Source organism: Myotis yumanensis, unplaced genomic scaffold (assembly GCF_028538775.1).
Source record: "Myotis yumanensis isolate MYYU_CA2020_CCGP unplaced genomic scaffold, mMyoYum1.0.hap1 SCAF_2, whole genome shotgun sequence".
In the NCBI taxonomy this organism is placed as follows: Eukaryota; Metazoa; Chordata; class Mammalia; order Chiroptera; family Vespertilionidae; genus Myotis; species Myotis yumanensis.
In genome coordinates this window covers 150,733,236-150,761,040 of record NW_027223753.1, presented here as the reverse complement: position 1 = coordinate 150,761,040, position 27,805 = coordinate 150,733,236, and the positions used below count along the sequence as shown (strand labels likewise).

At 35.2% G+C, this 27,805-nt stretch overlaps 1 protein-coding gene across 3 annotated transcripts; it reads left to right on the top strand.

Moving 5' to 3' along the window:
* Position 1: 1 nt before the first annotated feature.
* Positions 2–27,805, top strand: ATG3 (autophagy related 3). 3 transcript variants are annotated; one of them, XM_070406181.1, is made up of 12 exons: positions 2–459; positions 3,129–3,170; positions 8,289–8,338; positions 11,580–11,650; positions 13,173–13,280; positions 17,741–17,790; positions 20,132–20,213; positions 22,049–22,083; positions 22,316–22,471; positions 23,701–23,828; positions 25,860–25,928; positions 27,542–27,805. In XM_070406181.1, the coding sequence occupies exons 1-12, from the start codon at positions 388–390 to the stop codon at positions 27,621–27,623; spliced, it is 945 nt and encodes a 314-aa protein (XP_070262282.1). In that variant the 5' UTR covers positions 2–387; the 3' UTR covers positions 27,624–27,805. The 3 variants fall into 3 exon arrangements, with proteins under 3 accessions (XP_070262282.1, XP_070262284.1, XP_070262283.1); XM_070406183.1 differs by lacking the exon at positions 22,316–22,471; XM_070406182.1 differs by lacking the exons at positions 2–459; positions 3,129–3,170 and adding an exon at positions 4,060–4,131.

Sequence of the window (27,805 nt, the reverse complement as noted above, 5' to 3'; positions counted from 1 at the left end):
AGAGTGGGAAAAGGAAGGGGAAGCCGGAAGGAGCGCGAATGAAGCCAAGGAAAGAAGAGAGTTCCTGAGGGCAGGGGTGCGCGTGCGCCCGCTCTTCCCTCCCCAACACACCCCTCTGCCCTGCCGCCCTCCCTCGAGGCCAGGTGACAGCTGGGCCCGGTCCGCCACCTCGCTGCCCGGGGTGCAGGAGCGCGAGCCCTGTTCGCGCGCGGCGCCAGCCGCCCCTCCCCCGCGTCCCGTCCGTCCCGTCGCGTCCCGTCCCCTCGGGTGCCGTCGGCCGCGTGCCGATGCACGTCGGCGGCCGCGGGGACATTTTCTGACTCCGGGTCCCTGTCCCGGCTGCCCTTCCCACCCCGTCGCGGGGCCGGCCGCTACCCCGGCCCCAGGATGCAGAATGTGATTAACACAGTGAAGGGAAAGGCACTGGAAGTGGCTGAGTACCTGACCCCGGTCCTCAAGGTAAGCCGGGCCGGGCTGTCAGGCACACGCTCAACTCTGCAGGCGCCGAGGACCGGGCTCCGGGAGCGTCCCCGTGCTCTCCGCCCGGGGAAGGTGTAGGAAGGTGGGACACCGGAAGAGGTGCAGCCCCCACCTGTGGTCTCCGCCGCTGTTTCCTAGGGCTTTCCGGCTCTTGGGGGAAACTTGGAGCGACGCGCTGTGCATACTCGTGTCGCCCTTCGCCCGTCAGGACTCGGCGCGTCTGCGTACGTCGGGCGGCGAGGTAGTCCGCAGCAAAGTGTATTTGAGAACGTTAAAACCAGCATCGGTAGTCGTTTGAACGTTTTAAACAAAGATTTTGCTTATCTTTAAAAAAAAAAATGAAACCTATGCTTGGTACTAAAATAACAGATGTCACTTTTTAAGTGTAAATCTTTTGTATGATGAGGAGTTTGAAATAACCAGTGGTGGTTGAGATCCCAACCTGTTAGATCTCGAAGGAACAAGGTGAATTTGCAACCTTATCAGTGCCATTGAACCCAGCTAACAGGCAAAACCTTCCTTTCCCAAGGTTTTAAAATAGCTGAAACGAGTTGTTAATCTTGGACTTCAGTGATAACAAGGAGCAGCTTTGCCCCTCTTGCGTATATAACTGATTTTATGTTGGCAATGCATCATTTTTTAAAGTAAAAATTGTGACACATTAGCTATTATAGGAGAGACGGATGGTTTTCTTATTTTCCAAGGTAAATTTCTAGAAGTGTATTCAAGTTTTTATTATATAATTGTTTTAGAGTAAAGTTTGTTATTGCAACTTTATTTTTTCCTTTCCGAAAAGTGAGCAGTTATAATGGTTGAATAGCGAGTTCTTGTTTAATGTTTTGTTTTGTTTTTTTTAAGCTTTCAGCTAACATTTTACAAATCTTGGTGTGGGGGTGAAGTATCCATGGAAATGGTTCTCTTTATTCAGGAAGCTATTCTGGTGCACTAAGAAGAATAGTGGACCGTTTTACTTTGCTCCTTTCCCATGGCAAAGGGAAATGTTAGTTCTGTACTCTTTTTATGTTTATTTCTGAGACTGATTTTAAAATGATACCTTGTTAGACCAAGTTAAAAAAAAAGTCAGAAAAGTTTATAAATGAGAATTTCAAGTCTTGCTATGCTTATGTTTGTTTACTGTGAAACCCATCTTAATTGAGATTATTCAGTCCATTTGAATTTGAAAACCATCTTGACAGTTGAATCATGATTATTTTGCATATTATGTAATCTTTTCAGAAAACGGTCTACCTAGGACCTAGGTGTACAGCATTTAAATGATACATGATTGTTACAACTTTTTAGTTTCGGGGAGAGAGGAGTAAGAGAAAAAGACCTTCCACGTTAAATATAAAACTGCCATTTTGTTGGCCAGTTGTATTCTATTGATCTTATAACATAGAATTGTTTTAGGAAATTCTTAACCAAACTGTTAAGGAAATGTTAGCTTGTCAGTATGTATTTTTAGTAATAAAGAAAGCAGAATTAATGGCCCTCTCCTTGCCCCTCCCTGTGCAAACTTGTTGGTTTACAGAGAGAATACTTATATTTTCCTACCAGACATAGGAAGGCAAGGAAGACACACACACACACACAAACTAAATCCCTGGGAAAGAAATAATTATTTTTCCTAGTAGGTAAAAATTAAGAAAAACCATGGTTTGAGAGACATAGGTACAGTAAAAGCCAAAGTCTTTACAATGATCTCCAGGCCCCTTTGGACTGGTACCTACTACTCTATCCTTTGCTCACTTTTGCTTAAGCCAGTCTGACCTATTTTTGTTACTCCATCACGCCCTCTCTTGCCTCAGGTTTTGCATTTGCCCTTCCCTCTACCTGAAATGCTCTTCACCCAGACAGCCTTGCGGCTGGTTCCTTTCCTAAGGTCTCTGTTCAGTAGTTCTCTATCAGTGAAGTCTTTGGTCTCTGACCATCTCTGACCTCTCCTTACACCCTCTCCTTACACCCTGGACTAGTCCATTTTCCTCTCTGCCTCATTTTTATTCATGGTATTCATTACCATTTGGCTTTTGTCCCTCCACTAGAGAGTCTAAAGTTCTTATGAGCACAAAGATGAGTTTGCTCCATTTTATTTACTCCTATACCCCCATTAACTCAAATAGTGCACATAGTTGTTCAGTTAATATTTGTTGAATGAATAATGTTCATAAATGAATCTTTGCATTTCTTCAGACTCTACCACAAAATCTTACATATAACTGAAAAACTTAGAAATATTTGATAGATAACATCCTTGCTTTAGCGAAGAGAATATTACATTAGTACCTTGGAGGTGAAAATAACGGGAAAGTATTAAATGATTTACAACTTATAGGTTTGGTTTCTAATATTATTCCATTTAAATGAAATGTTGGCTGAATTGTGGGATGTCTAAACATCTTTAAGACATTTTTACTGTTCTGTAAAATAAAGATATTTGTGATTTCCCCAAATTATTGTTTTGAAATTATTTTCATGTCAGTTTTCTCCACTAGACATATATATTTCTTGAGGTCAGGTACCAGTGATATATTCCTTTTTTTGTATGTGCTCCATTGCCTAGAAGGCTGCCAGGCAAACAGCTGCAGAAAAACATTTTTAATTCGAAAGTGAAAGTAGTATAATACTGTTATTCTTTTTGCTCACTTTAGGAATCAAAATTTAAGGAAACAGGTGTTATCACCCCAGAAGAGGTGAGTGTTGAAGATATTCTGAAGCTATGATATTTTACAATTATATTTAACTGGGTGGCTTTTTTACTATAAAGAAAAAAAAATATTTAACTTTAATTTAGATTTGAGTAAAAGTAGATTCTGCTGACTGCATTAGCAACTATATAGGGTTTTCTACTTCCCATAGAAGATGTAACTTCCCTCTTGATTTGCCACTTCTCATATTTCTCTGTAGTTCCTCTTTATTTGGAAGTGAGGGTGGAAGAGGGAATGGAAAAGATTCCTATCGTCACTTATCCTTTACTCGTGTTTGTGCTGTATCGAGCAGTGAACTCAGTGGCCTTTGTTGTCTTGCCTTTGTCTAACCAAACATGAGTTTTCATGACTTTCCATTTGGAAACTTTGGTTCACTGCTTGGATAAGTATGTCTCTCAGTATTTAGCTTAAACATTTTATTTATACATATTTAACGAGGATTTTTTTCTCACCATTCTTTCACTTTTTCTCCCAACCCAGTAATGTTAACTCTGCTTAATGTTGAAACTGATGCCTGTTTTATAGGCCTGTTGATTTTTATTGAACTTTTAATGAAGAATTATGTTCAAAGGAGTCATTTTACTTGCTCACCAAATCTATATAATAAAAGTGTTCTCTTTCCTTTAGGTAGTTATTTGTCATCCTTAGTGGAATGAATACTGACCTAAAAGTCCTTTTAGACTCCAGTTCTATGAATGGTTATGATTCATCAGACTTATTTTTTAATCTTAATAAATGGCAAAGAATTTATTAAGCTTCACTTTTAACTCTCATTAAAAGTACCACTAATTGGCAATAGAACATAATCATTGTTTTGAGAGAAACTTTTTGAAATAAGCCTCGTTTTATGATTGGCTATTGCTGTAAATTCCAGGACCTCAAGCTAGAGAATTAACTGATCTTTCAGTTTTCCACTGTGATGGAATTTCTTCAGTGCCAAATCCTTGTGAGTTCCCAGAATGTTGATCTTTTATCTAAAATTGTCTTTATTTTTAGTGAAGACACATAGTGGTGTGGAAAGGAACTAGGAGATCTGCCTTCCAGACCAATTTCTCTAATTTCTCCTATTCTGACTTGGACAAATCAATGAAGCTAACCAGGCACAGGCCTCCTGTTTCCTTATTTATAAAATGAGGGGTCATGGCTAGACATTTTCTGACAGACCCATTCTACCTTAGGCATCATGAGTTCAATATTTTGAATGCCAAATAAAACTCAGTTTTGATGTTAAGGATCTTAATGTTCTTGTCCAACAAAGGTGTAATGTAGACAAGACTCCTGAAACTAAGTATCTGAAGTCAAGAGCAGAGATGAAAGTATGCTATTCTTTTTGGACTCTTTGGTTTTATCTCCTCTATGTGAAGATTTCTAATTACTAAATAGATGAGTTAGAGATCCATATCATTGGTTATTAGAGTTAAGCTATTTTAAAATAGCTACTAATCCTAGATTGAATAACTGTTAACACTTAATTGTATCATGAAGTGGGTAATACTAGGTGTACTGGTTAATAATAGTGGATTTTGTAATCAAAGAAAACAAGATAATTTCAAGAGAAACATCAAAAGTGCTTCATTCAAAGTAATGTCCATTGGTAGCTACACATTTCCCCATCTTTCAGGTAATTTGTGGATACCGTCCCAATAGAACTTTTCTTGTTTTAAGGCAAACCATTCAGAGACCAAATTTTCCACTTCTTCCTGTTTTGAAGTGCTGCTCAGAAAGTGCATGTGCCATCAATTGTAACAAGTGGTAATCTGAAGGAGTGAGGTCTGGTGAATACAGCGGGTGGGTTAATACTTCCCAGGAAAGATCTTTTAATGTGTCTTTTACTGGTGTTGAAGTGTGTGATGGTGTGTTATCATGAAGCAAAATTACTTTGCCGTTTCTTCTGGCACATTCTGGTCGTTTCACGATCAAAGCGTGGTTCAAATTGTTTCCTTGTTGTTGTGATCAGTATAATGGTTTCACCTGGTTTTAGAAGCTCATAATACACCACACCTTCCTGATCCCACCAAACGCAGAGCATTGTCTTCTTTCCGAAGCTATTTGGCCTTTCAGTAGATGTTGATGGTTGACCTGGATCAACCCATGATTTTGTGCATTTGGGATTCTCAAAATAAATCCACTTTTCATCCTCAGTCACAATTCGATGCAGAAAAGACTTTTTTTGTGCCTTTGAAGCAACATTTTACTGATGACTTTTCAGTTTTCCATTTGTCTTTCATTCAGTTGATGTGGCACCCATTTTCCTGCCTTTAAAGTCTTTCCCATTGCTTGTAAACGATTGGAAATTATTTGCTGAGCAACATTAACCTTTCTGCAAGTTGTTTTTGAGTTTGACATGCATCTTCATCCAATAATGCTTGTAATTGTTGGTCTTCAAACTTTTTTCGGTTGACCTGGACATTCTTTGTCTTTCACATCGAAATCATCACTTTCAAAACATTTAACCAGTGTTCAAAAGTATCTTGAGATGGAGTATGTTCACCATAAGCTTCCCAAAGTATTCAGCAGCACTTTTCTTCAAAATAAAGTAATGAATTATAACTTCCCACAAATGCTCTTCTTTTTTTTGGCACAAAATTCGACATTTTTAGGTTTAAAATATTTATGATGTTAACACCTTCAGAAAATTTGACATGAAGTTTTGAAGCTTGTTGTCAATACAACAAAATAGCATACATTTCAAATCACATATATATCAATGTATGTGTAACTCCATCTATTGAAAAAGTCTGCATTATTAACTAGTACACCTAGTAAATTTTCCCCTTTTTAAAAAAATACAAGGCATAACTAGCCCAGCTGGGTCCCAACCACATAATGCTGAATTGGGATAGAGCACAATGATAGGATTGAGTTAAATTAGAATGACTCTAGAGGAGGAAAATGAGAAGACATAATTTGTTTTAGTTAAATACTATACTGAGTTTTTTGTTTTCTCTTACTATTTCTAGGCTTCTGGCTGTCAGCCTCCAGATATCTTTTTGTTTTCATTGAGAGCTGTGGAAGTCTTGTGTTTAAAAGAGGGTCGGGCATTATTCAATATAGTATTGTTTATTAAAAATAGTTTAATGTACAGCGTGTGTATGACTTGATTGAATATAGTAATAAAGAGTAGCTTCAAAAATAAAGTTGCTCACCAAAATGTTAATATTGATTCAGTCTTGTTGGGAGTTATTCAGTGTTATATAATATTTAATCACTAAGAAAGCTACTGGAGAAAATGTTGAAAATTTAGAAGTTTGAGTTTTTGTCTTACATTTCATTTCACTTGAACATATGAAACATTTAATAATGGCCATTGCTAGTGAGGGCAAATGTACATATGTATTAATCATAAGTACAATTCTATGTTCTTTTATAGCAGTGGTTCTCAACCTTGGCTGCACATTAGACTTACCTGGGAATCTTTTCAAAATCCTGATTTCTGGGCCTCATCCTCCGGAAATTCTGTTTCTTTGTTACGGAGTGAGGCCACAACATTAGTAACAAAGAAACAGAATTTCTAGAGGATGAGGCCCAGAAATCAGGATTTTGAAAAGATTCCCAGGTAAGTCTAATGTGCAGCCAAGGTTGAGAACCACTGTTTCATAGTTTTCCTTACCTTCTAGTGTTTATGTTATTTTTTAATAGATGCTACCAGAGTTTCCATGGAATAAAATATTAGAGTCTTATGACATCAAGGCAGTATCAATAAAGAAGTTTTTTAAATTTTTAATTCTTTGTTTTGCTTGCATTTTATTAAATTACTCTTTTGATGGTGCTAAATAAGTTTCTGATAACTACAGTGTTAAATGCAGCATCTGGTCGAAAAGATTCAAAATGCTGAAAACCTGGGGAAGAGAGTATTGTTTTCATTTGGGTTTTTGTCTTTGCCTGATCAATTTAAGTAATAAAAAGGATTCTTTGAAATAAAAGAACAGAAACATTTGTAAAGGTGAAATAAAAGAACACAAAGAGTTGCTGTTGGGAATACAATGCTAAATCTTGTTATTGTGTCTTTTTGGAAAATTACTCTCAGAATGCTTTATAAAGCTTTACTCTCTCAAATTAAAATAGAGTATTATATACAGTCTGACTTTTCTCAGAAAGACATTACAAAATTAAAGACATTGCAATTTGTTGCCGTGTAATAAACCCATGAAAAAGACATGATTTTAAGTTAGAGTTGTTGTGAAATAATAATTGGGAAAGTATGTGTGCATATTGTTTGAGTTGGGACACTGCAATTATGCTTAACAGACTTTCATTTTCTGCTTTCAAGAATAAACAAGATGTCTATCTTGTAGCAAGAACAGTTCATGTATAATAGAAATTCTGAAAAGATTAAACTATCTTCCTGAGTCTGGTTTTTATTTTTTGAAAAAAAAAAAAAAAAAAGAAACAAACAAAAACTCGTTCAATGTTCAGTATGCCCAGAGAGTCCAAAGTTTGTTAGATAATTCAATTTCTGAATTGTCTCGGTGTTTTCTTAGTCAGTACAAAAACTTCTAAATATCCCCCATTATTTGGCACTACATTTCTCACTCTTGTTAATATTACTTTAAGACTGTGAAAAGCTTTCAAAATTGGCAGTTACCTTAACTTAAGAAAACAGAGAGAGGGAGGAAGCGAGAGAGATAGAGAAAGAAAGAGAAAGAAATGTGATGTAAAAACTATTCTTATATCAGACATGTATCTATTTAGTAATTTTTTTCAAGATCTTCTTTGACTTTTCGTCCTCTAGGAAGAATCTCTCTACATTTTATTTCTCTATAAAATGATTTTTGACATTTTGAATCCTATAATGTCAACTTTATACATTTCATGATATGTATGCCTTTGGCATTTAATCTAGGGATAAAAACGGATTAAAATAATAGCATTCAGTGGTTTTTTGTTCCAAATTTAAACTTATGGATGTTAAAATTTTTTCAGTTCTAATAATAATAATAATTCTTCCGGCTGGTAGAGCAGATTTGGTGCTGTTTGTATTTAAATTGATTATTGGGTATCAAGAATACACAAGATGATCGCTTTGGTATTTTGCCAACATATATTCAGTAATGTTCAATTTTTCTTTTTCCCTTTTTTCATATTCCTTCTAAATCCACATAGTTTGTGGCAGCTGGAGATCACTTAGTTCACCACTGTCCAACATGGCAATGGTAAGTAATCTTGGGTGAAGAATATAAAATTAATAAAAGTATGACTTCATAACTATGGCAGTTTGAAAAATTGGTTAGGACATGAAAATTGGAATGACCAGTCTAATCCTCTTTAATAGATTTTTCTATTAAACGGTTCCCTGTGATGTGAAAGTAAAGGAAGAAAAATTGGGCATTACACCTGTTTTATTTTGCTCTGTTAGCACAAAAGATGGGTATTTTTGAGATAAATGCCTTCACTTCCTTTACTAGGATATCATTTCTTTATAGTGCTTTTAAAAAATCATGTTCAAGAGATTATAAATTTGATTAGCTCATCTTTTTCATATTAATGGATATTTATTGCATATTTCTATAACATTAATTAATGCAGAGATTTTGCAAAATCTTATGTTCTTTAACCATATGACCTTTTATTAAAGTTCAAAAGAATACTCCCGTTTTAGAAATTAACTCAAAAGTTTTAAAGTTTCATATTGACTAATGTCTTCATTGAAAATCTTCTGGTAGTAGATTTTAAAAATGTTTTATTTTCTTTATTAACTTTTTAGAAAAGTAGTTTAAGCAACTTAGCTAATCTCATAACATATTTTAAATATTCTGAATAATAGCAGAATGTGTTTTAAAAAATGCAGTTTTATTACTTTTACGTACTCATAGTAAAACCACCAGACAGTTCCTGGAAAAGTGATCTCAATATTGGCAGAACTATATAATTTTCTAGAAATATTTGCAATTATTATTTAGTTTAAATATAAGTTTTTAACTTATTATAGCCTTTTTTTCTTTCAATGACACTTTTTCAATTATAGTTGAAAGGCACAGTTTTTGATTTGGGAGAAGTGTTTCTAGAACTAACCAGGTTCTAATTGATAAATTTTCCTTAATATCTAAAGAGCTTAAAGAAGTACAATATTTGCTTTTGTCTTTCCCTTAATTTTTATATTTAACACATACCTCACACAGTTGTTACTGCTTATTATCAACTAGAGGCCCAGCGCACGAAATTCGTGCACAGGTAGGTTCTCTAGGCCTAGCCTGTGATCAGGGCCGATCTTCCCCGGCTGCCGGCAGCCAGCGGCAGCCAGCGGCAGCCAGCCCTGCCCTCTGCCGCCGCTGCTGCAGGTCGTCCTCTGTGTATGGGGCAACCGGCAGGGCGATTGGGGCCCCAGCGCCGCCCATGTCCGCCGCCACCCACCCCTGGTTCCTGGTTCCCCATCAGGTGATCGGGACCTGTGGGCTGGAGGCAGCTCCTGCATTGAGCATCTGCCCTCTGGTGGTCAGTGTGCGTCATAGCTAACCAGTCGTTCAGCTGTCCAGTCGATTTGCATATTACCCTTTTATATATATAGATTGCTCTTTATCTTTTAGAGCATTGTTTCTTAAATGTCAAGGCCAAGGTGTCAGATTTATTTATTTTTATGTCCTTGTCTTTCCTACATGTATTTCTGTTCCATATTAATACTGAGCTAATATCATAGAATACCTCTGATTTAGTAAGATTGGTTGACTTTTTTCCCCCCTTATCCTAAATTGTAAGTTAAAACTATATTTACCTAGGTCTGGTCTATATTTTATATATTTTAAAAAGTTAAATAGGTATATAAAGTTTAAAATAATATTCATTTTGTAAACATAACTAATTTAGGATCTTCAGTATGATAACACATTTTCTTTTTCAGGTTTCTTTATTATAGCCCTTAATTATCGAATTTAGACATGATATATAGTATTGTTATAGGGATTATATATATGTGCAGGATCTTCTTTAGCTGGTGGTAGTTTATAATTATACTTTATGAATTGCAATGGTTGAAATAATTTCATTTTAACTTAGAACTTAATTATACCCCACTCCAATGTCCACACTTCCAGCTGAACTCCTGAGGCCAAAGGAACAATTTATTTTAAATCAGTGTTTGAAACAATATTTTCTTGCTATATATACTTTCGTGTCTGTAGGTGTCATCATGACTTTATTATATCATCTTCTCTCAGAACTTCAGGGAGCGTCATGGCATTGTTGAATTTGACCTCTGGGAAAGGTCCAAAGATGCCTAGATAGCTACTTAGCTTTATTTTGTGCTCAAATAGATGGTTTGAGCTTTAGACTGAAGCTCGAGAAAGAACACAGCAGGACTCCAAATTTATGTTCATGTGATTGTGATAGACATCATATACTATCTCAGCTCTGGCCAAATCCAGTAGAAGATTCTTTGATCCACATGAGATTCTTTGAGCAAATTCTTAATGAGATATTCCAGAGAGCAGCACTGAAAAATTGGAAATGACCCACAGAGGGCATAGTGTTTAAAAGCAGTGGCCTTGGACTCACTTGGCTCTTCCACTTTCTGGTTTTGTAACTGTGGGCAATCTTCTTCAAGCTCTTGTTTACTTACCTATAAAAAGGGGATATTAATGTTACCCACCTCTTAGGGTTCTGAGGATTAAATAAAAACAATTCATATTAGCCTTGGCCGGGTGGCTCATTTGATTGGAATGTTGTCCCTTATATCAAAAGGTTGCAGGTTCGATTCCCAGTCAGGGCACATACCTAGGTTGTGGGTTCAAATCCCAGTTGGGCTGCGTATGGGAGGCAACCAATCGATGTCTATCTAGCACATGGATGTTTCTCTCTCTTACTCCCTTTTTCTCTCAAATCAATAAAAACATATCCTTGGGTGAATGTAAAAATGTGCATGTTAGAGTTCTAAATCCTATATTTAATAAGCACTCAGTACAAGTTTTTTTTTGTTTTCAGTGATTCAAAGTATATTTTATATCTTAGTTCCAATTTTAATAGTGTGGTAGGAACAGATCTTGCTAACCACCTACTTTGTTATGTAATGTCATGCAACTATTATTCAGCCTCTTGGTCTCAAGATGAGCAGTACTTTAGGATTAAAAATCTGAATGAGATTTTACTCACTAAAAACAACATTTCCTTTCTATTCAGAGGCAAACATAATAGTCATTCTATATTATTTTGTATTTTTTGTCTAATATTTAATCCAAATTCTCTTAGGTCTGTTGTTTGTATCTCTTAGTACATTTAATTTATAATAGTGCTATGTTCTTTGATGCTCTGATGTATATCACTTTAATGGTATTTTGCCAAAACAGTTTTTTCAGGGGTGTGGATTGTCTAGTTTTGAGATTTACATGTGATATCTTCTGTTCTATCTTTGCCTTTAAAATTTTATTTTATTTTGTATTTTGATGCTTCTCATTCTTTTTAAAGGGCTGCAGGGGAAGAATTGAAAGTGAAAGCATACCTTCCAACAGGCAAACAATTTTTGGTCACCAAAAATGGTAAGAATTACGTTGCATTTATTAGTAAATTTTGCAGTTATATATTTTTAAAAAAAACCTTATGATCTTAATTTGTGCTCACAGCTGTAAGTACAGCTGATTTCAGACAAATTTAGAAATTTAATGAAGCTCTAGGTTTTTTATTGCTGAGGTATTTTTTTTTTTCCTTATTTGATTTTCATCTCCTTTCTTGTTATTTTTGCCCAAAATGTCTAGTTTTAAAATATGGAGGAAAAGGGCCCTAATCAGAGTTAGACTTCTAATTAAATTATTTTTAAGTTGACTTTACTATATTTTTAGCTATTTAACTTTGATCCTCTTTAGATTTAAATTTTTTATGGAAGATGAAATTGATACTAACTTGGACATCTAAAAGCTTAAAGCTAAAGATTTTATTATCCATAATGTCATTGAAAGATTGCCTATAGGTACAAAATATGTTTTTGAAACAGATAGCATTTTATTTATAAAGTTAATTTGAAAACAATACAAAGTTGTTATAATCCCTCTCTAATCATATAATAATACATTGATTTTCATTCTAGTTTACTTATTATAGGAAGGGCAAAATATGTATAAAATATCAGTTTCTTCTTTCCTACAGCATATTTATTCGAATTAATAATTTATATACTGCTTGTTTTAAAAAATCAGGATATTTATAGCAATTTGTTGACCATACATCATGTTTTTGCCTTATAATTATTTAATTTTAGGCATATATGTATAATAATAATACCTGTTAATTGAAACATTTGATATATCAGAAACTCAATACCAATATTATACAATAGAGTAACATTTAGCAGTGAATTTTATCCTGGTTTGCTCATTATGAATAGCTGGAGGTCACCTCTACCACCTCTGAGAATGACAGGTGGTGCCTTCATGTTCTGAGAGTAAAGCTATTAAAATTGTTATTATTCATTATCCTGAAGTTAAATAATGTCATCTCTGGCTTCAGTTTGCAGTTTTCACAGACCATTAGGATAAAGAATTCATAGAACACTCCCAGTAGAGCCTTTCTACTTGTCTTCTAAAAATAAGCTATTTAGCCCTGGCTGGTGTGGCTCAGTGATAAAAGCATCAGGCTGAGCACCAAAGGGTCACGGGTTTGATTCCTGGTCAATGGTATGTACCTGGGTTGCAGGTTTGTTCCTGGCCCCAGTCAGGGGCGCATGCCAGAGGCAACAAATCAATGTGTCTCTCTCATATTGATGTTTTTCTCTCTCTCCATCCCTCCCTTCTACTCTCTATAAAAATCAATGGAAAAAATATCCTCAGGTGAGGATTAACAACAACAACAAAAGCTACTTAGGGAAAGATAAATGTGGTTAAATAATTTATGTCTGTAGGCTGAATGTAACTCTTTAATGAATCATTTTCATTAGAGGAGAACTGTAATATTCCCTTAATATTTTGGTGGCAAAACTATATTTTATGGTATAAACTTTATCTTTTTAAAAATGGATTTATAGGAAACAGATTATATGCTTCTAATAGCATTTGCCATTTTTTATAGTGCCATGTTACAAGCGGTGCAAGCAGATGGAATATTCAGATGAATTGGAAGCTATCATTGAAGAGGATGATGGTGATGGAGGATGGGTAGATACTTATCATAACACAGGTAAGAGGCAAATAGAATGACATACATATGATTTAAATTTTTAAAAACTTTTATAACCTTTTATAACAGTTTTAATTTAAAATAAAGAAGAGCATATATAAGGTACAGTAGACTTACCAGAAAAGAAGCAGGGAGGACAAATTAGAAAAAAATCCTCTTGAAGTATACCATATTTCTATAGTACTGCTACTTCATTAGCAATTTGAAAATACCCATATCATCGTCTTTATTTCTAAAGAAACGAAGAAAGCCAATTAAAAATACTGATATGTGGCCCTGGCCAGATAGCTTATTTGGTTAGAGCGTCATCCTAATACACCAAGGTTGCGGGTTTGATCCTGGGTCAGGGCACATACAAGAATCAACCAATGAATGCATAGATGGGTGGAGCAGTGGATGGTGTTTCTCTCTTCCTCCCTCCCTCCCTTCCTTCCCTTTCCTTTCCTCTCTAAAATTTGTAAATAAAAAAAAGACTGAGTATGCATACTACTTTACTTCGAATCCCTTATTTGCATGTCATTCCATTGCTGGATGATGAGTTTTAGGACAGGAACCATACTCCTATTTACTTTATACCTGGCATTTAAAAGTATTTAGTAATTATTTTTTAATGTCTACTAAGAGGTTTGTAAAGACCATGAAGGTATAGATTCATTGTTGAATCCTCAATATCTACATAGTATCTGATACAGAAGTTATTCAACAAATTTTTGTTAAAGGATTTGACTAAATTTAAGCCATTCATAAGTGTTTGCTTGCATAAATTGTTTGGAATTCTGAATATGATTTTTTTATTCCAAGTAAAATGCATGGAAAGGCATTTTATGTACTGCTGTATGACTTAGTTTTATTGAAGAAAGTATGTTCTGAGTTTAAATCTAGGATACTAAAAATAAGTTTTCTCCCTGTAAGCCCTGGAGAGTAGGAGGCGTATCAAAAGTAGTGGTAGAGCAGGGTTTCTCAACTTTAGCACTGTTAACGTTTTGAGCTGGGTAGTTCTTTGTTGTAGCATTTTGTGTATAATGCAGAATGTTTAGCAGTATCTCTGGGCTGTACCCACTAGATGCCAGTAGAATTCTTACAGTTGTGACAACCAAAAATGCCTCCAGGGATTGCCATTATACCATGAAGACCAAAATTGCTGCCCTTAAATTGAGATCCACTGCAATAGACAGGCTAAGTAATCTGTCCAGGAAGAAGAACCTTGGTATGGCAGTTTGTCCTTTACTCTGGATAAGGGACACTGCCATCTGTTTATTCATGGTGATAATAGGCATAGAGTCAGAACGTGGGCTCCTTGATTTGAAACTCACTTGTTTCTTAATGAGTTGAATGTTATGTCAAAGCCTAAAGAGAATAGCAAATTTTTTAACTAATTTCAAAATCATTCTCTTTTGCCCATTTATTTATTTTCATCATTTCCAAAATTATTCAGCTGTTCTGCTTTAGTTTCCCCCTGACTGGGCAGCACATCCATAGTACATTGTCTGTTGACTGACTATAGTCTTTGGTTATAGCACTATGTTTCTGATGTAAAGTTAATTAGTTACTCTGTTTTTTAGTTGTATTTTATTCCTTAATCCCTATCCCAAAAATCTATGTGCATATTTACAAAAGCCTTCATTACAGAGATAAATTGGTGTCAATATGATTGGATTGACAAAAATCTATTACAGAAAATTGACAACTAAAAAAATGGTTGTCTTGCTGATGGGGACAAGTAACATTTTCATATATGGAAAACAACTTAGTGTTCTACTGCAGTTAATTTGATATACATAATAAGTTGTAACTAATGTTTATGAGAGATTACCTTAGAATTTCAGGGTTAAACTGTGTTCTGATTTGATTAAAACAATGCTTCTATTGACTCACAAGGTGAGGTGTCTGGTTCCTTGTCACCTCAGAGTTTTTTGCTTCCTCTGTGCTTCACTTCTTTCAGGTTTCTTTGATTTGTCTTAGTCCTTATATTAGTTGCTGGGGGCCCGGTGCACGAAGAATCATGCACTGGGGGTGGGTCCCTTAGCTCGACCTGCACCCTCTCCAATCTGGGAGCCCTCAGGGGAGCTCTCTCCAATCCGGGAGTTTCTGTCTGTCTTTGCAATCATATGAGCAAATTGTCTGAGACCCCCAACCCAGTTTGGTTTGTTGCTCACAGAATAATAGAGGCATTTTTTTTTCTTTGCTTCATTGGTGGAGATTTCCTGGAAGTTTTAGGATATCTTCCCTTTAATTTTTCCTAGACACTCTGATTTTACTTATGTCTCTCACCTTTGCTTTCCCTCCATCCCTCACCGCAACAGTAACTTGTTCCAGGCTCACTTTGCTCTAGTGTCTAGGTGGAAATCCATCTGCCACCAGAACTGCAATTCCCAGCATTCCTGGTGCTCCCCACACTCTGGGCTTCTGCTTCAGGTCCTGGGGCTGCCACCAGAACTACTATTCCCAGAATTCTTGGTGCTCTCCGCACTCTTGGCTTTCCCTTCCTGCTCTGTCTCTGTCCCATGGCCTCCCACTCTGCCAGGTCCTCCAAGCTGCCAGGTCTCCCTCTCTGCTCTCCGTCTGGCAGCTTGGGGAGCCAAGTTCTCCAAGCTGCTCAACTCTCTGCTAGCTCTCCCGCTCTGCTCTCCACCCGGCGGCTCTCTGGCTTTGCTCTCCACCTGGCGGCTTAGGGGAGCCACCGAGGGAGCTACGTTCCCCCAATTTGCCAGCTCTCCCACTCTGCTCTCTGCCCTGTGCCTGTGTATGCAAATTAACCCACCATCTTTGTCGGGTTAATTTGCATACTCATTTTTGATTGGCTGGTGGTCGTAATGGAGGGATGGTCAATTTACATGTTTCTCTTTTATTATATTAGTCATGGTTCTCCAGAGAAACAGAATCAACAGAATGTAGATATGGATAGAGAAAATAGATTGTAGATATAGGTGTAGATAGATGTATTTTTAAGAATTGGCTTATGTGATTGTGGGAGCTTGCAAATCTGGTTTATAGGGCAGGCTTGACAGCAGGCTGAAGATCTAGGTAAGGGTTGATACTGCAGCTCAAGAAGCAGTTTGGAGGTGAAATTCCTTCAATTAATTGGATGAGGCCTACTCACATTATGGAGGATAGTAATCTGCTTTATTCAAAGTCTGATTTAAATGTTAATAATATCTAAAAAATACCTGCATGGCTACATTTAAACTGGTGTTTGACTATATATCTGGACACATAACCTAGCCAAATTGATGTAAAATTAACCATCACAGCCCTTGAGAGTATTATCCTCTTTAGAGTCACTGGACATTTTTGCCAATATATCCTACTTTTAGAAGAGTGATTTAATGAGATTCTGTATCATATTTAGACAGGTTGAAGAAGTTTATTTACTTTGTTTCTGTATACTGGATTCAGCGAATCCTATCTAATAAAGAGGGAATATGCTAATTGACACTCACACCCTCGCAAAGATGGCGGCGCCCACAGCCAATAAGGAGAGAATATGCTAATTGACTGCCCTGCCCACAAAGACGGCAGCGTCCACAGCCAATAAGGAGGGAATATGCTAATTGACTACCACACCCTCAAAGATGGTGGTGCCCACAGCCACAAGATGGCGGCGCTTAACAAAGGAGCAAAGCATATTTTTTAATGTAGGGTTTTTTCTTTACTATTTTCATCCTTTTTGAACTATTTAAGTGAGAACACTGACATGTATTTTGAATTAGAAATACTATTTAGCTGCCTTGTTGTTCCGGTATATGCTTAAGGCCACCTTCATTGAGACAGATAGGTTCTGAGGTAATTGTTTAATCATGTGCAGTGGTTAGAGCTTTCAACCAAAACTCAGAATGTGTGGATTTGAATTCCAGTATCTCACTTAACTAGCTATGAGACTCAAGCAAGTTATTTTACCTGTCTAGAGACTTTATTTCTTCGTAGGGAGAAATTATTATCTTAATTAGCACACAGGACAGTGTAAGGATTAAATAAGATGTGGAAACAGTAAAACAGAAAGCCCTGCATAAATGTGATATAGTATTAGTACTTCTGGGCATCCTAGATTTCTGAAGCAAATGGCATAGTAATATAACTAATACCTTGTTGAGAAAATTCCAATGTAGGTTTTAATAAAATGTAAATGTGCATCCTATAGTCTCTTAATCTACTCATTTTTGAGGATGAATATGTATTTTTGATAGAGATTCATAAGCAAAGTAAATGAATAGTAAATGAGGGCTGATAAAATAGGATAATTCATGGTAAAATATCAAATTGGTATTCTTTTATTTTTTTAAAAATTTGAGAAGTACCTTTGGGATTATTTATTTCTATTGAATTCATTAATAAAATTGTTGCTAATATTAGTTTCTCATTTCAGAGAAGTTGTCAGAATTTAAGTAATTTTAAGTGTTTTTATATTGCTTGAATCAGAAAAATGTTTACAATTTAAATCTTTTATGCACAATTTTAAACAGGTATTACAGGAATAACCGAAGCAGTTAAGGAGATTACACTGGAAAGCAAGGTACTGGTTAATTAGATATGTTTCCAAATTCAGTGACCTAGTATGTATGTATATGTATATGTATGTATGGATATAAGATTACTCATATCATTTTTTTCAAACTGATTATTATCAAGCTCTTTTATATCCTAACTTCACCCCCCCACCCCCATTTTTGTGTATCAGCATACCAAAACACTACTGTTTCCCAGTGTTTCTCTTCTTTTCCTTAATCTGTCGTATGGTTAAGAGAAACATTTTTTGAAATTATAACTAGTAAAAACTAATTTTTACTAATTGTGAAGCCTTCTAGGCTACTTTAAAAAAAATAGCTTTTGCCGAAACCGGTTTGGCTCAGTGGATAGAGCATCGGCCTGCGGACTGAAGGGTCCCAGGTTCGATTCCGGTCAAGGGCATGTACCTGGGTTGCGGGCACATCCCCAGTAGGAGATGTGCAGGAGGCAGCTGATTGATGTTTCTCTCTCATCGATGTTTCTAACTCTCTATCTCTCTCCCTTCCTCTCTGTAAAAAATCAATAAAATATATTTAAAAAAAAAAAAAAAAAATAGCTTTTTATTTTTAAGTATAAATGCCAAATGTTCTGTAAATGGAGGCTTTTGAAGTAGTTTACTTGCTAATTAGTAGATAGTAATGCTATGATTTAAATTTTGTAGTTTAAAATTATCTTAAGCAATTTACTAATTATATCATTTTTTCTTAATTTATGACTAATGAGTATATTTTTGCTTTTGAAAATCTAAAGGTAAACTTTAGCATCATTTAAAATCATGACATTTTGAATCATGAGTGGGAACTAAATCAGTTAGGTTTTATTGTATAATCAAGGTATAAGTATATAATTGGATGGAATTTTTCTTCTTGAAAGTTTTCAATTCAGACTATATTAACTTTTCATTTCTAAAGAGAAAATGATTGCAATTGTCTTTATATTTTTATATAGTTATTTGAAATTATATGAAAAATCATACAAAATGCCTTTACCCATGTCTTCTTAATTATTTTGTTAAGTCACGTCTCAGAGAGAATAGAATAGACAGAATAATTGTACTCTTTTTTTTTCCTGATGAAACATTCAACCAGTTACTAGTTTAAGATATTCTTTTTATGTTCTTGTCATTTGAATCATTTGGGATTTTTAACTGGGGCTTAACAGAAAGTGTTAGAGACTAAAATAAGTTTAATTTTTTTTCAGTGCACAATTTTATGCTTGCTAGAAACTCACTTTTATGATTGCAGTTCATTTGAATTTGTACATTTTGGAGAATTTGGATGACTAAGGAGAAACAGCTTTGCTGTGTCAAAAGAGATCATCTTGTTTACTCCAGCCATTAGTGTATATGCTTCAGATTTGGGGAATGATAAATGGTAGAGTAGTTTGGATGGCATTGTTTTGATAGGTTTATGGGAATTCTTTTAAGAATTTTTGCTAAATGCAATAGTGGTTAATATGGTACTTGCTCTGTTACTTAACATATTTATGTCGTACTATAACAGGGGTGGGAAACATCCTGCCTGAGGGCCAAGAAATCATTTCGTCTGGCCCTACCAAGACATTAGGGGTGAATTAATTAAAGTTTCCCTTAATGACCAATTTGTCAGATGTTGGCTCATCAAATAATCATCCAGATACTTTCTTCTTTGTTTCATGTTTTTGGTATAATAATGACATACTGGTATATGATCTAAGTTTCCAGTGATAAATAAAATCATCCCTAATCGAAATTGTAAATTAGTTAAAAACTAGATGTCCAATTTTTTTTACTTCAGAATTTTAGAATATTAATTTGTGAAAATGATAAATGTACCAGTATAGGCTTGTCTTGGTTAGCATTATTCTTTTTAGTGCTAATCTAGTTAAGAAATTGAACTGAAATCATATGTGTAGTAACAGTTGTAATTTGCTTAATTCAGCCAGTATGTTCATAAATTAAAATATATTGTTTGATTTATAATAATAAGTTTAACATATAAGTGTATTGTGATTTATAAATGTATAACTTTTTGTCCTTTAAATTATGTATTTAAGTTAATATAACTTTTAATTAATTTTCTAATACTAATGAATTGGTTAACTAAAAACAACTGGCAACTATTTTTAAATGGTTGACTTAGATGACTCATGGTGCTTGTATAATGCTTTTTATATTTTTCATAGCCCTTAGCACATCACTTTTAATGATTGTCTTTTGGGTTTGTCATCTCACTGGAGGAGTTTCTTAAGGATAAGAACTGTCTTATCACTCTTAATTTTCACTGGTTAGCACTGTGCTGGCATGTGAGTGCTTGGCATTAGAACTAATGAACATATTGAAATGACTTTAAATATAATTAATTTCAAAGGATAGTATAAAACTCCAAGATTGCTCAGCATTATGTGAGGAGGAGGAAGAGGAAGATGAAGGAGAAGCTGCAGATATGGAAGGTATCTGTGTTCCAGATTTGCTTTCATTACACTAGAATATTGATTTGGGAATATTTGTAATTTATGTGGATTAAGAACTCTGCTCCATTGAGTTTTAAATTTTAACATGATACAGCAAATTTTTATTGAGCAGTACATTATCTATGTATCAGATATTTTTGGTGCTGGAGATAAAGCAATAAACAAATAAAAACAATACATAAGCAAATAATTTACTGTATGTATTAGAATGGTTATAAGCGTTAGGGAGAAAAATAAAGGGGAGAATAAGGGAGTCTTAAGGTGGGATAAATGTTGTAATTTTTAAATAGATTGATGAAGAAAAATCTCATTGAGAATATGCCTTTTGAGAAAGGCCTTGTAGGAAGTAAGTGAACAAGCTATTTGGATATCTCAGGAGGAGTGCAAAGGTTCTGAAGTGGGAGCATGTGTGGTTTATCAAATACTCTGGGGAGGCTCCTATGTTCAGAGAGAAGTGAGGGGAGAGTCAGAGAGGTAATCTGGGGGCAGATCATGTAGGGCCCTGACTTTAACTCAGAAGTGAAATGAGGAACCAGTGGGGGGCTTTTCAGAGTAGAGGAGTGACTTCGAATGAGATTTAACATTTTAACAGAATGACTGCAGTGTTGAGAATAGACTGAAGGGGGGGTGGATAGGATAGCAGGAGGCTGTTTTGATCATCTAAACCCATGGTCAGCAAACTGCGGCTCGTGAGCCACATGCGGCTCTTTGGCCCCTTGAGTATGGCTCTTCCACAAAATACCACGTGCGGGCGCGCGTACAGTGCAATTGAAACTTCGTGGCCCATGCGCAGAACTCGGTTTTTGGCCTGGGCGAGTCTATTTTGAAGATGTACTGTTGATATTTGGTTTTGTTGACTAATGAGTTTGCTGACCACTGAGCAAAACACTCAAGTGGCAACATTGGAAATGATGAGAAATAGAATTCTGGGCATATTTAAGGTGGAGGGAGTGCAAAAGGATTTGCTACTGGAATGAATGTGGCATGAGCGAGACGGAATAGTCAAGTGTTTTTGTCCTGTCCATCTGGAGTGATGTCATTAACTGCAATGAAGAAAACTTGAGGATTGAATAGCTTTGGAGGGGGAGTTAGGAGCTTGGTTTTGGAATGTGATATTTGTGATGTCCCTTAGCCATTCATTTGAGCCATAAGTTAAACTATTAGGTATTCAGGTCTGTAGCCATGGAATAAATGTGGAAGTCATCAGCATTTAAAATCATTGAGATTAGTGAAATAAATCATCAAGGAGTAAGTGTAGATAGAGAAGGTCCAAAAACTGAGTCTTCGTTACTGTAGAGTTTTGGTGTTCTTTTGTATTGTTTTTTAAATGGTCCAGATGATGAAGAGGAACGAGCATAGGAGATAGTGAAGAAAAAGTAAGGTGAGAGCAAAGCCCGAAAAATAGAGTATCTTAGAAGCCAAGGGAGGTCAATTAAGATGAAAACTGGGACTCTTGCACTGGATTCAGCAAAGTAGAAGTCACTGGTGACTTTAATGAGCACGTTTTTTACAATTATATAACTAGCCTTGTGTATACTATGGAGTCCCTGAGGACTTTACAGTTTTATTATGCCAGTTGGTATTAATAACTGTAGCACAGACCAAGCCTTAATATGCTGACTTTCTCCAGTCTGGCTTTACCAGGTAAAGTTGCTGCTGCTGTAGAAACATGTATAGAATCTCACATATATTTATTCGTTATTGTCAGAAACAAAAGCAAAACCCAGTTTTTCATTGATACTCTGAAATAATATATAATTTGGTTTACAAAATTATTTTGAACTCGATTAATCTTTTGTTGCTTTTTACAACAGAATATGAAGAGAGTGGATTGTTGGAAACAGATGAGGTTTGTAAATTGAGTTTTCTTTAGTTAATTTTTAATGAATTAAGTTAGGGATTAGTGTTTTTCTTAATACCTTGATATTTCAAATAAGTTCTTCAAAGCATATAAAATTTTGAGTTTTAAGTTACATCTGCTTTTGAAAAATAAATACATAGGGTGAGAGAAATAGATTTTCTAAAATATCACATTCATAGTGATTTTAATGGTTGTAAATTTATTTTTTTATTATTGCCAGGCTACCCTAGACACAAGGAAAATAGTAGAAGCTTGTAAAGCTAAAACTGATGCTGGAAGTGAAGATGCTATTTTGCAAACCAGAACATATGACCTTTATATCACTTATGATAAATATTATCAGACGCCACGACTATGGTTGTTTGGCTACGATGAGGTAAAAATAAAAATGTATTTTAATGTAAATATTTTAAATTGTTGGATTTAATTTCTTCATCATTAGGTCTATGGATATATATTGTATGTGGCCTTTTAAATTTTAGATATCACTTATTTTATAATTTTAGGGTTAATACTGCACTTGATTCTTACTTTGAAGAAACTACGAATTATTCAATGTGGCAACATTCTTACTAAGAATTGAACATAAATAATCTGTTACGTATTTATTACTTGGTCCCTGAGCTTATTCTTTTTAATTGTGAAGGAAATTGAACTTGGTTTGTTGTAATAAATTTTGTTTGGGACTACACCTATTGGATAACTAAGCATTTGTAGAATGACTAGAGGCCCGATGCATGAAATTTGTGCAAGAGTAGGCCTTTCTTTTCCTGGCTGCTGGCACCAGCTTCCCTCTGGCACCCGGGACTCAGGCTTTCCTCGCAGCCCCAGCTTCGTCCGGAAGGTCGTCCGGTCTAATTAGCATGTTGTGCTTTTATTATTATAGATCATGTTACACATGTTTTTGGTTTTTTTAATCCTCACTGGAGGATATATTTTCCACTGATCTTTAGAGAGAGAGTAGGAAGGGAAGGAGGAGCGGGGAGGGAGAGAGAGAGAAAGAGAAACATTGATGTTAGAGAGACACATTGACTGGTTGCCTCCTACATGTGCCCCAAATGGGATCGGGGATCAAACCTGCAACCTAGATATGTGCCCTTGACCAGGAATGGAACCCAAAACCCTTTGGTCCTTGGGCTCATGCTCTAACCACTGGGAAAAATGTCCAGGGCACATGTGTGTCTTTTTCCCTTAAGACAGAAAACTTTTTTTTAAAAGTCATCCCCTTAATTGAATTAAAGGATAACTAAAATAAAATTTACTTGTTTAACCTGTTATTCCAATGACAATCAATAGAAAACAAGAAAATAAAATATGCCTAAAAGATGAGTAATAGTTATAAGACTTTTGGATAACCATGAACCTGCCTTTCTGTGGGATCTTTACTACATTAGGTGATGGTTGATGTCATATAGTCTGATGAACAGACAGACTTCCCTCTCCTTTCTTGCTATAAAATTTCCCCCAAATAATCTGGTAATTCTAAATAGTCTAGAATTCTGAATTGCAAGTGTTGTGGGAGGTGGAGATAAATATATGATAAATATTGAATTTTAGGCCTAAAGTTTTTAAAGGATAATTTTAAAACGTTTTTTATGGTTTCAGCAACGGCAGCCTTTAACAGTTGAACACATGTATGAAGACATCAGTCAAGATCATGTGAAGAAAACAGTGACCATTGAAAATCATCCTCATCTCCCACCACCTCCTATGTGTTCAGTTCACCCATGCAGGTGTGTGTGTGTGTGTGTGTGTGTGTGTGAATATATTTTTATTCTTTGTATGTGTTTAGTTCTGGTATCGATCTTGGTGATTTTACTCCTATTTTTATCTCCATGAATAGTTTGGATGATCCCTTTTATATTAAAAAATACCCACTATTTAGACATGGTTTGCTCTATCATGCTGTATCTTTCTGTGAATATGGAATATAAAATTAACCTTGTGCTTTTTCTAGGTGACTTATTTATCTCCTTTTATTGGTTAGTGAAGGGAGATGTATAGGCAGACTTTCTATTCTCCTTTACTCTTTAGTCAAGAAGTTTTCAGTCCTACCAAATCGAGTACATTTTATAATTTTGGATTTTCTTTATATCAGTGTGTTTTCACAAGATCAAATAAGTGAAGCTGAATTTATGTACATGATTTGTTCACAAGTTTCCTTAAAAAAAAAAAGTAAAAGAGGTGTTACGTGCCAATTTCTTTGTTAGTTGTTTCTAATGGGTAACTTTCACAAAATTATTGAGAAATTCTGGTAACAGTAATTTTCAGATGAAAACTGATATTCCATTGTCTTATTCGATGCAACATTCTAGTTTTCAAAAATTCTTTAATATTTTCTTCTAATTTTTTACAACCTGTTTATTCTCAGACTTTATCCTATAGAAAGTTTGGTTCATTTTTCCAGTTTATGTCAAGAAGTATTAATATTGTTGTGAAAGGTAATTTACACATCATTAGTTTTAGTTTTCAATTACTTAATCTAAAAGTTTTTATTTTTGATAGTTTTATTTGATTCATTTTTTGGCTTGAGGTTTTAGGATGGTGCTTATTAAATTTACACTCTGAGGTGTAAATTTTACTCAATTGGTAAAAGAGGTAAGTAATTTAACTGAATTAATTTTATACAATTTTAATTAATAACTACTATATAATAGAATAAAATGTAAATATGGCAGAAAATCTGGGGGCCTGTAAAATGAGACTTCAAGGACAATTTAGACCTTGCCATGGGTTGCCTCAGATTATGCCTTCATAGCCTCAGAGTTAATACATTTAATCTCTCATCTTCTAAGTTAAGTGCCTCTATCATGAAGGTTGTATTCATAAACAGTGAAGCATCATTTCTCTAAGCCAGGGTGATATAAAAGATTATTCATTACTTTTGTACGTTGTCTTTTTCTTAGTTTATGTGCCCAATTTTCTTTTGTATAGCACAGAAGAAACACCAGTTGGCTATGAAAAGATTTGTTGGTAGGACAAAAACTTTAGATAAATATCATCTATAATAATAAAAGCGTAATATGCTAAGTAGACCGGATGTCCTTCTGGACAAATCCGGGGCTACAGCCGCGGGATGGAGGCAGCCGCTGTGGCTGTGAGAGACAGATCCAGCAAGCCGCCATGGCTGTGTAGGTCTACGCTTGCACGAATTTCATGCATCGGGCCTCTAGTTCTCTATGTAAAGACAAAAATACTTTGTAATAAAATCAGATAAATTTTACAGCATGAATGAGGACAAAGAAAATATCTAAACTTCTTGACTGACCAGTTAGCTTTTCTTAAATTCAGTTTTGGCTTATTTTCAGCTAAATATTTAAACAGCCAAAATTACAGCATTATAAATATCTCCCCCCTTTTTTTTTGACTGTTACCATCCATGGTTTGATTCTTCTTCTTTCTTAGCAGAGAGCCCTTGCTCTACAATTCTGCCCTGGCATGATTTCCCTTTCTCTGGTTTTGTAACTGCCCTCTATCCCCCCAACCCAATCGTACCAGCCTTCCACCCCTATTATAGGAAAGCTAACTGGTACCATTGTGTTCATCTGTGATTACCAGAGCTTTTTAAAATTGCCCCTCCTCCAATAAAGCTGTCTTCATTACTCAGCCATCTGACTTGTTGGGAAATAGGAAGAATGTCTTATAATGTAACTATTATATATTAAAACTGATTCATTGACAGTAAGGTAGATTTCTTTACAAACAAAAACTCCTATTTTGGTCTAATTGATCTATTTTCCTAAGATTTGTTCTTTTCCTTTTAGGCATGCTGAGGTGATGAAGAAAATCATTGAGACTGTTGCAGAAGGAGGGGGAGAACTTGGTGTTCATATGTATCCTTACCTGTTTATGTGACTAGTAGCAAATTGGCTCCTAGGATTTTTTTGGGGGGGAAGGCAGGGATTGATTTAGTTTAACCTTAATGGCATAGTACCTATAACTTGTTTTAGCCTCTCATATCTGGAAGTCTTAATGGGAATATTTAATTTATTTAGAATGTCTTATATTATGATTATTCTGCCTTGTTCAGTTGATCAGCACATCTCCCTGTGTGTAACAGTTAAGTCTGCCTTGTTAACAGAGACAGAAACAAGTTTGCCAAATGCTCTTGTTTATTGAAGAGGCAATGGCTAAGCGTATATGAATGTAAAACTATTGCTCTTGATGAAAAAGAAACTCAGTGGGCTTAATTTATTAATGAGAGATGAGTAGTCTACTAATTTAGAGGATAACACATGATTACCTTTTCCCTAAGTATATTTCCAATTTAACATGTGATCTCAGGTAAAAGTAGAATTCATTTGTGGCAGTCTGAGGTCTCTCTGAAGTAAAGAATTCAACTTAAATAGATTAATTAAAAAGTAAAGCAATTGAAGCATATTTCAGATATTCTTAAAATACAGTATTTTCATTTTCCCCCATTTCTTTTTTTCTTTTTTTTAATTTTCATTTTTCTACAAGAAGAGTATACCCTTCTTACTATAATTATCTTCTGAGGTTAACTCAGTTTTCTGGGGTTATCAAGATGAATAAATTAAGTAAACTGCTGAGTCCTGAAATATGTGTACCCATAACATGGATTCATCAAAAGCAGTCAAAGTCGGTGGTTTAGATGCAAATAGCTTGAATTAGTTTTGTCCTAGATTGATATTAGACATGGTGGTTTATGCCCCCAGGTGTTAGATATAGATTAAGGGGTCATTACTCTCTTGATATTACAGGTAGCCCAAGCATTGCAAATGAAGTGCATCCCTCAGAGGTATATGAACCGATTTGATATTGAAACAAATCAGGAACTTTTAGTCCAAACTAAATTTATTCCTGAAATCCTATTCATAATTTGAGCATACATCTCTGTGGCTAGGTAGCAACTTGGAAGACTATAATTTAAAATTTAGTCATCAGTTCTCCCAGTAAAAATTAAGCTCCTAATGTTTTCAAGTACAATGGAATATAGGAAAAAATTCAGAGTTTTATTAAAGATAGCCCAATTTAACAGATTCTATGCCAAATACAGATGCACTAACCTAGAATTGGTTCTTATGGAGGGTTTCCACCTAATTTTTTTATTCTTTTGCTTCAGTGCTTTTATATTCTTTACCCCGTCTCATTTTCTAACATATTCAAGCAGATTTGTAGGCAGTAAAAGAGTCATTTTAACATGGACAACCTTGTCTTTATTTTTATACCAAAATAATTGGGCTTGTATGAACTCTTACTCAAGAATTTTCACGTTCGAATATTAAAAGGGAAGGGAACATTACAGAGAGCCTCATATGGACTAGACACAAGCTTGCATGAGTGAATTTTTTAAATATACTTGATTTAAGATTTCGTCTTAAGTATTTTTTCTGAGAAATTATTGCTTAATAAAATAGATAATTACAATGTTAGCTTAAATCATAAAGCTATTTACCAATCTATTTTCCTTAGCCAAAGACCTTAGGTATCTTCTAATTTTCTTGAAATTTGTACAAGCTGTCATTCCAACAATAGAATATGACTACACAAGACACTTCACAATGTAACAAAGAACTTACAGTTTATTCTAATCATTGCTTCTGATTTTTAAAGAATTAACCCATAGATGTGACCATTGACCCTCTTCATCAATATGTACAATTTCTCTAATAAAGGGACTTATATGTTTATGCATTAAATAAAAAAATTCCACTACCAGACTTATTTGTTTAATAAAAATGAGTGTAAA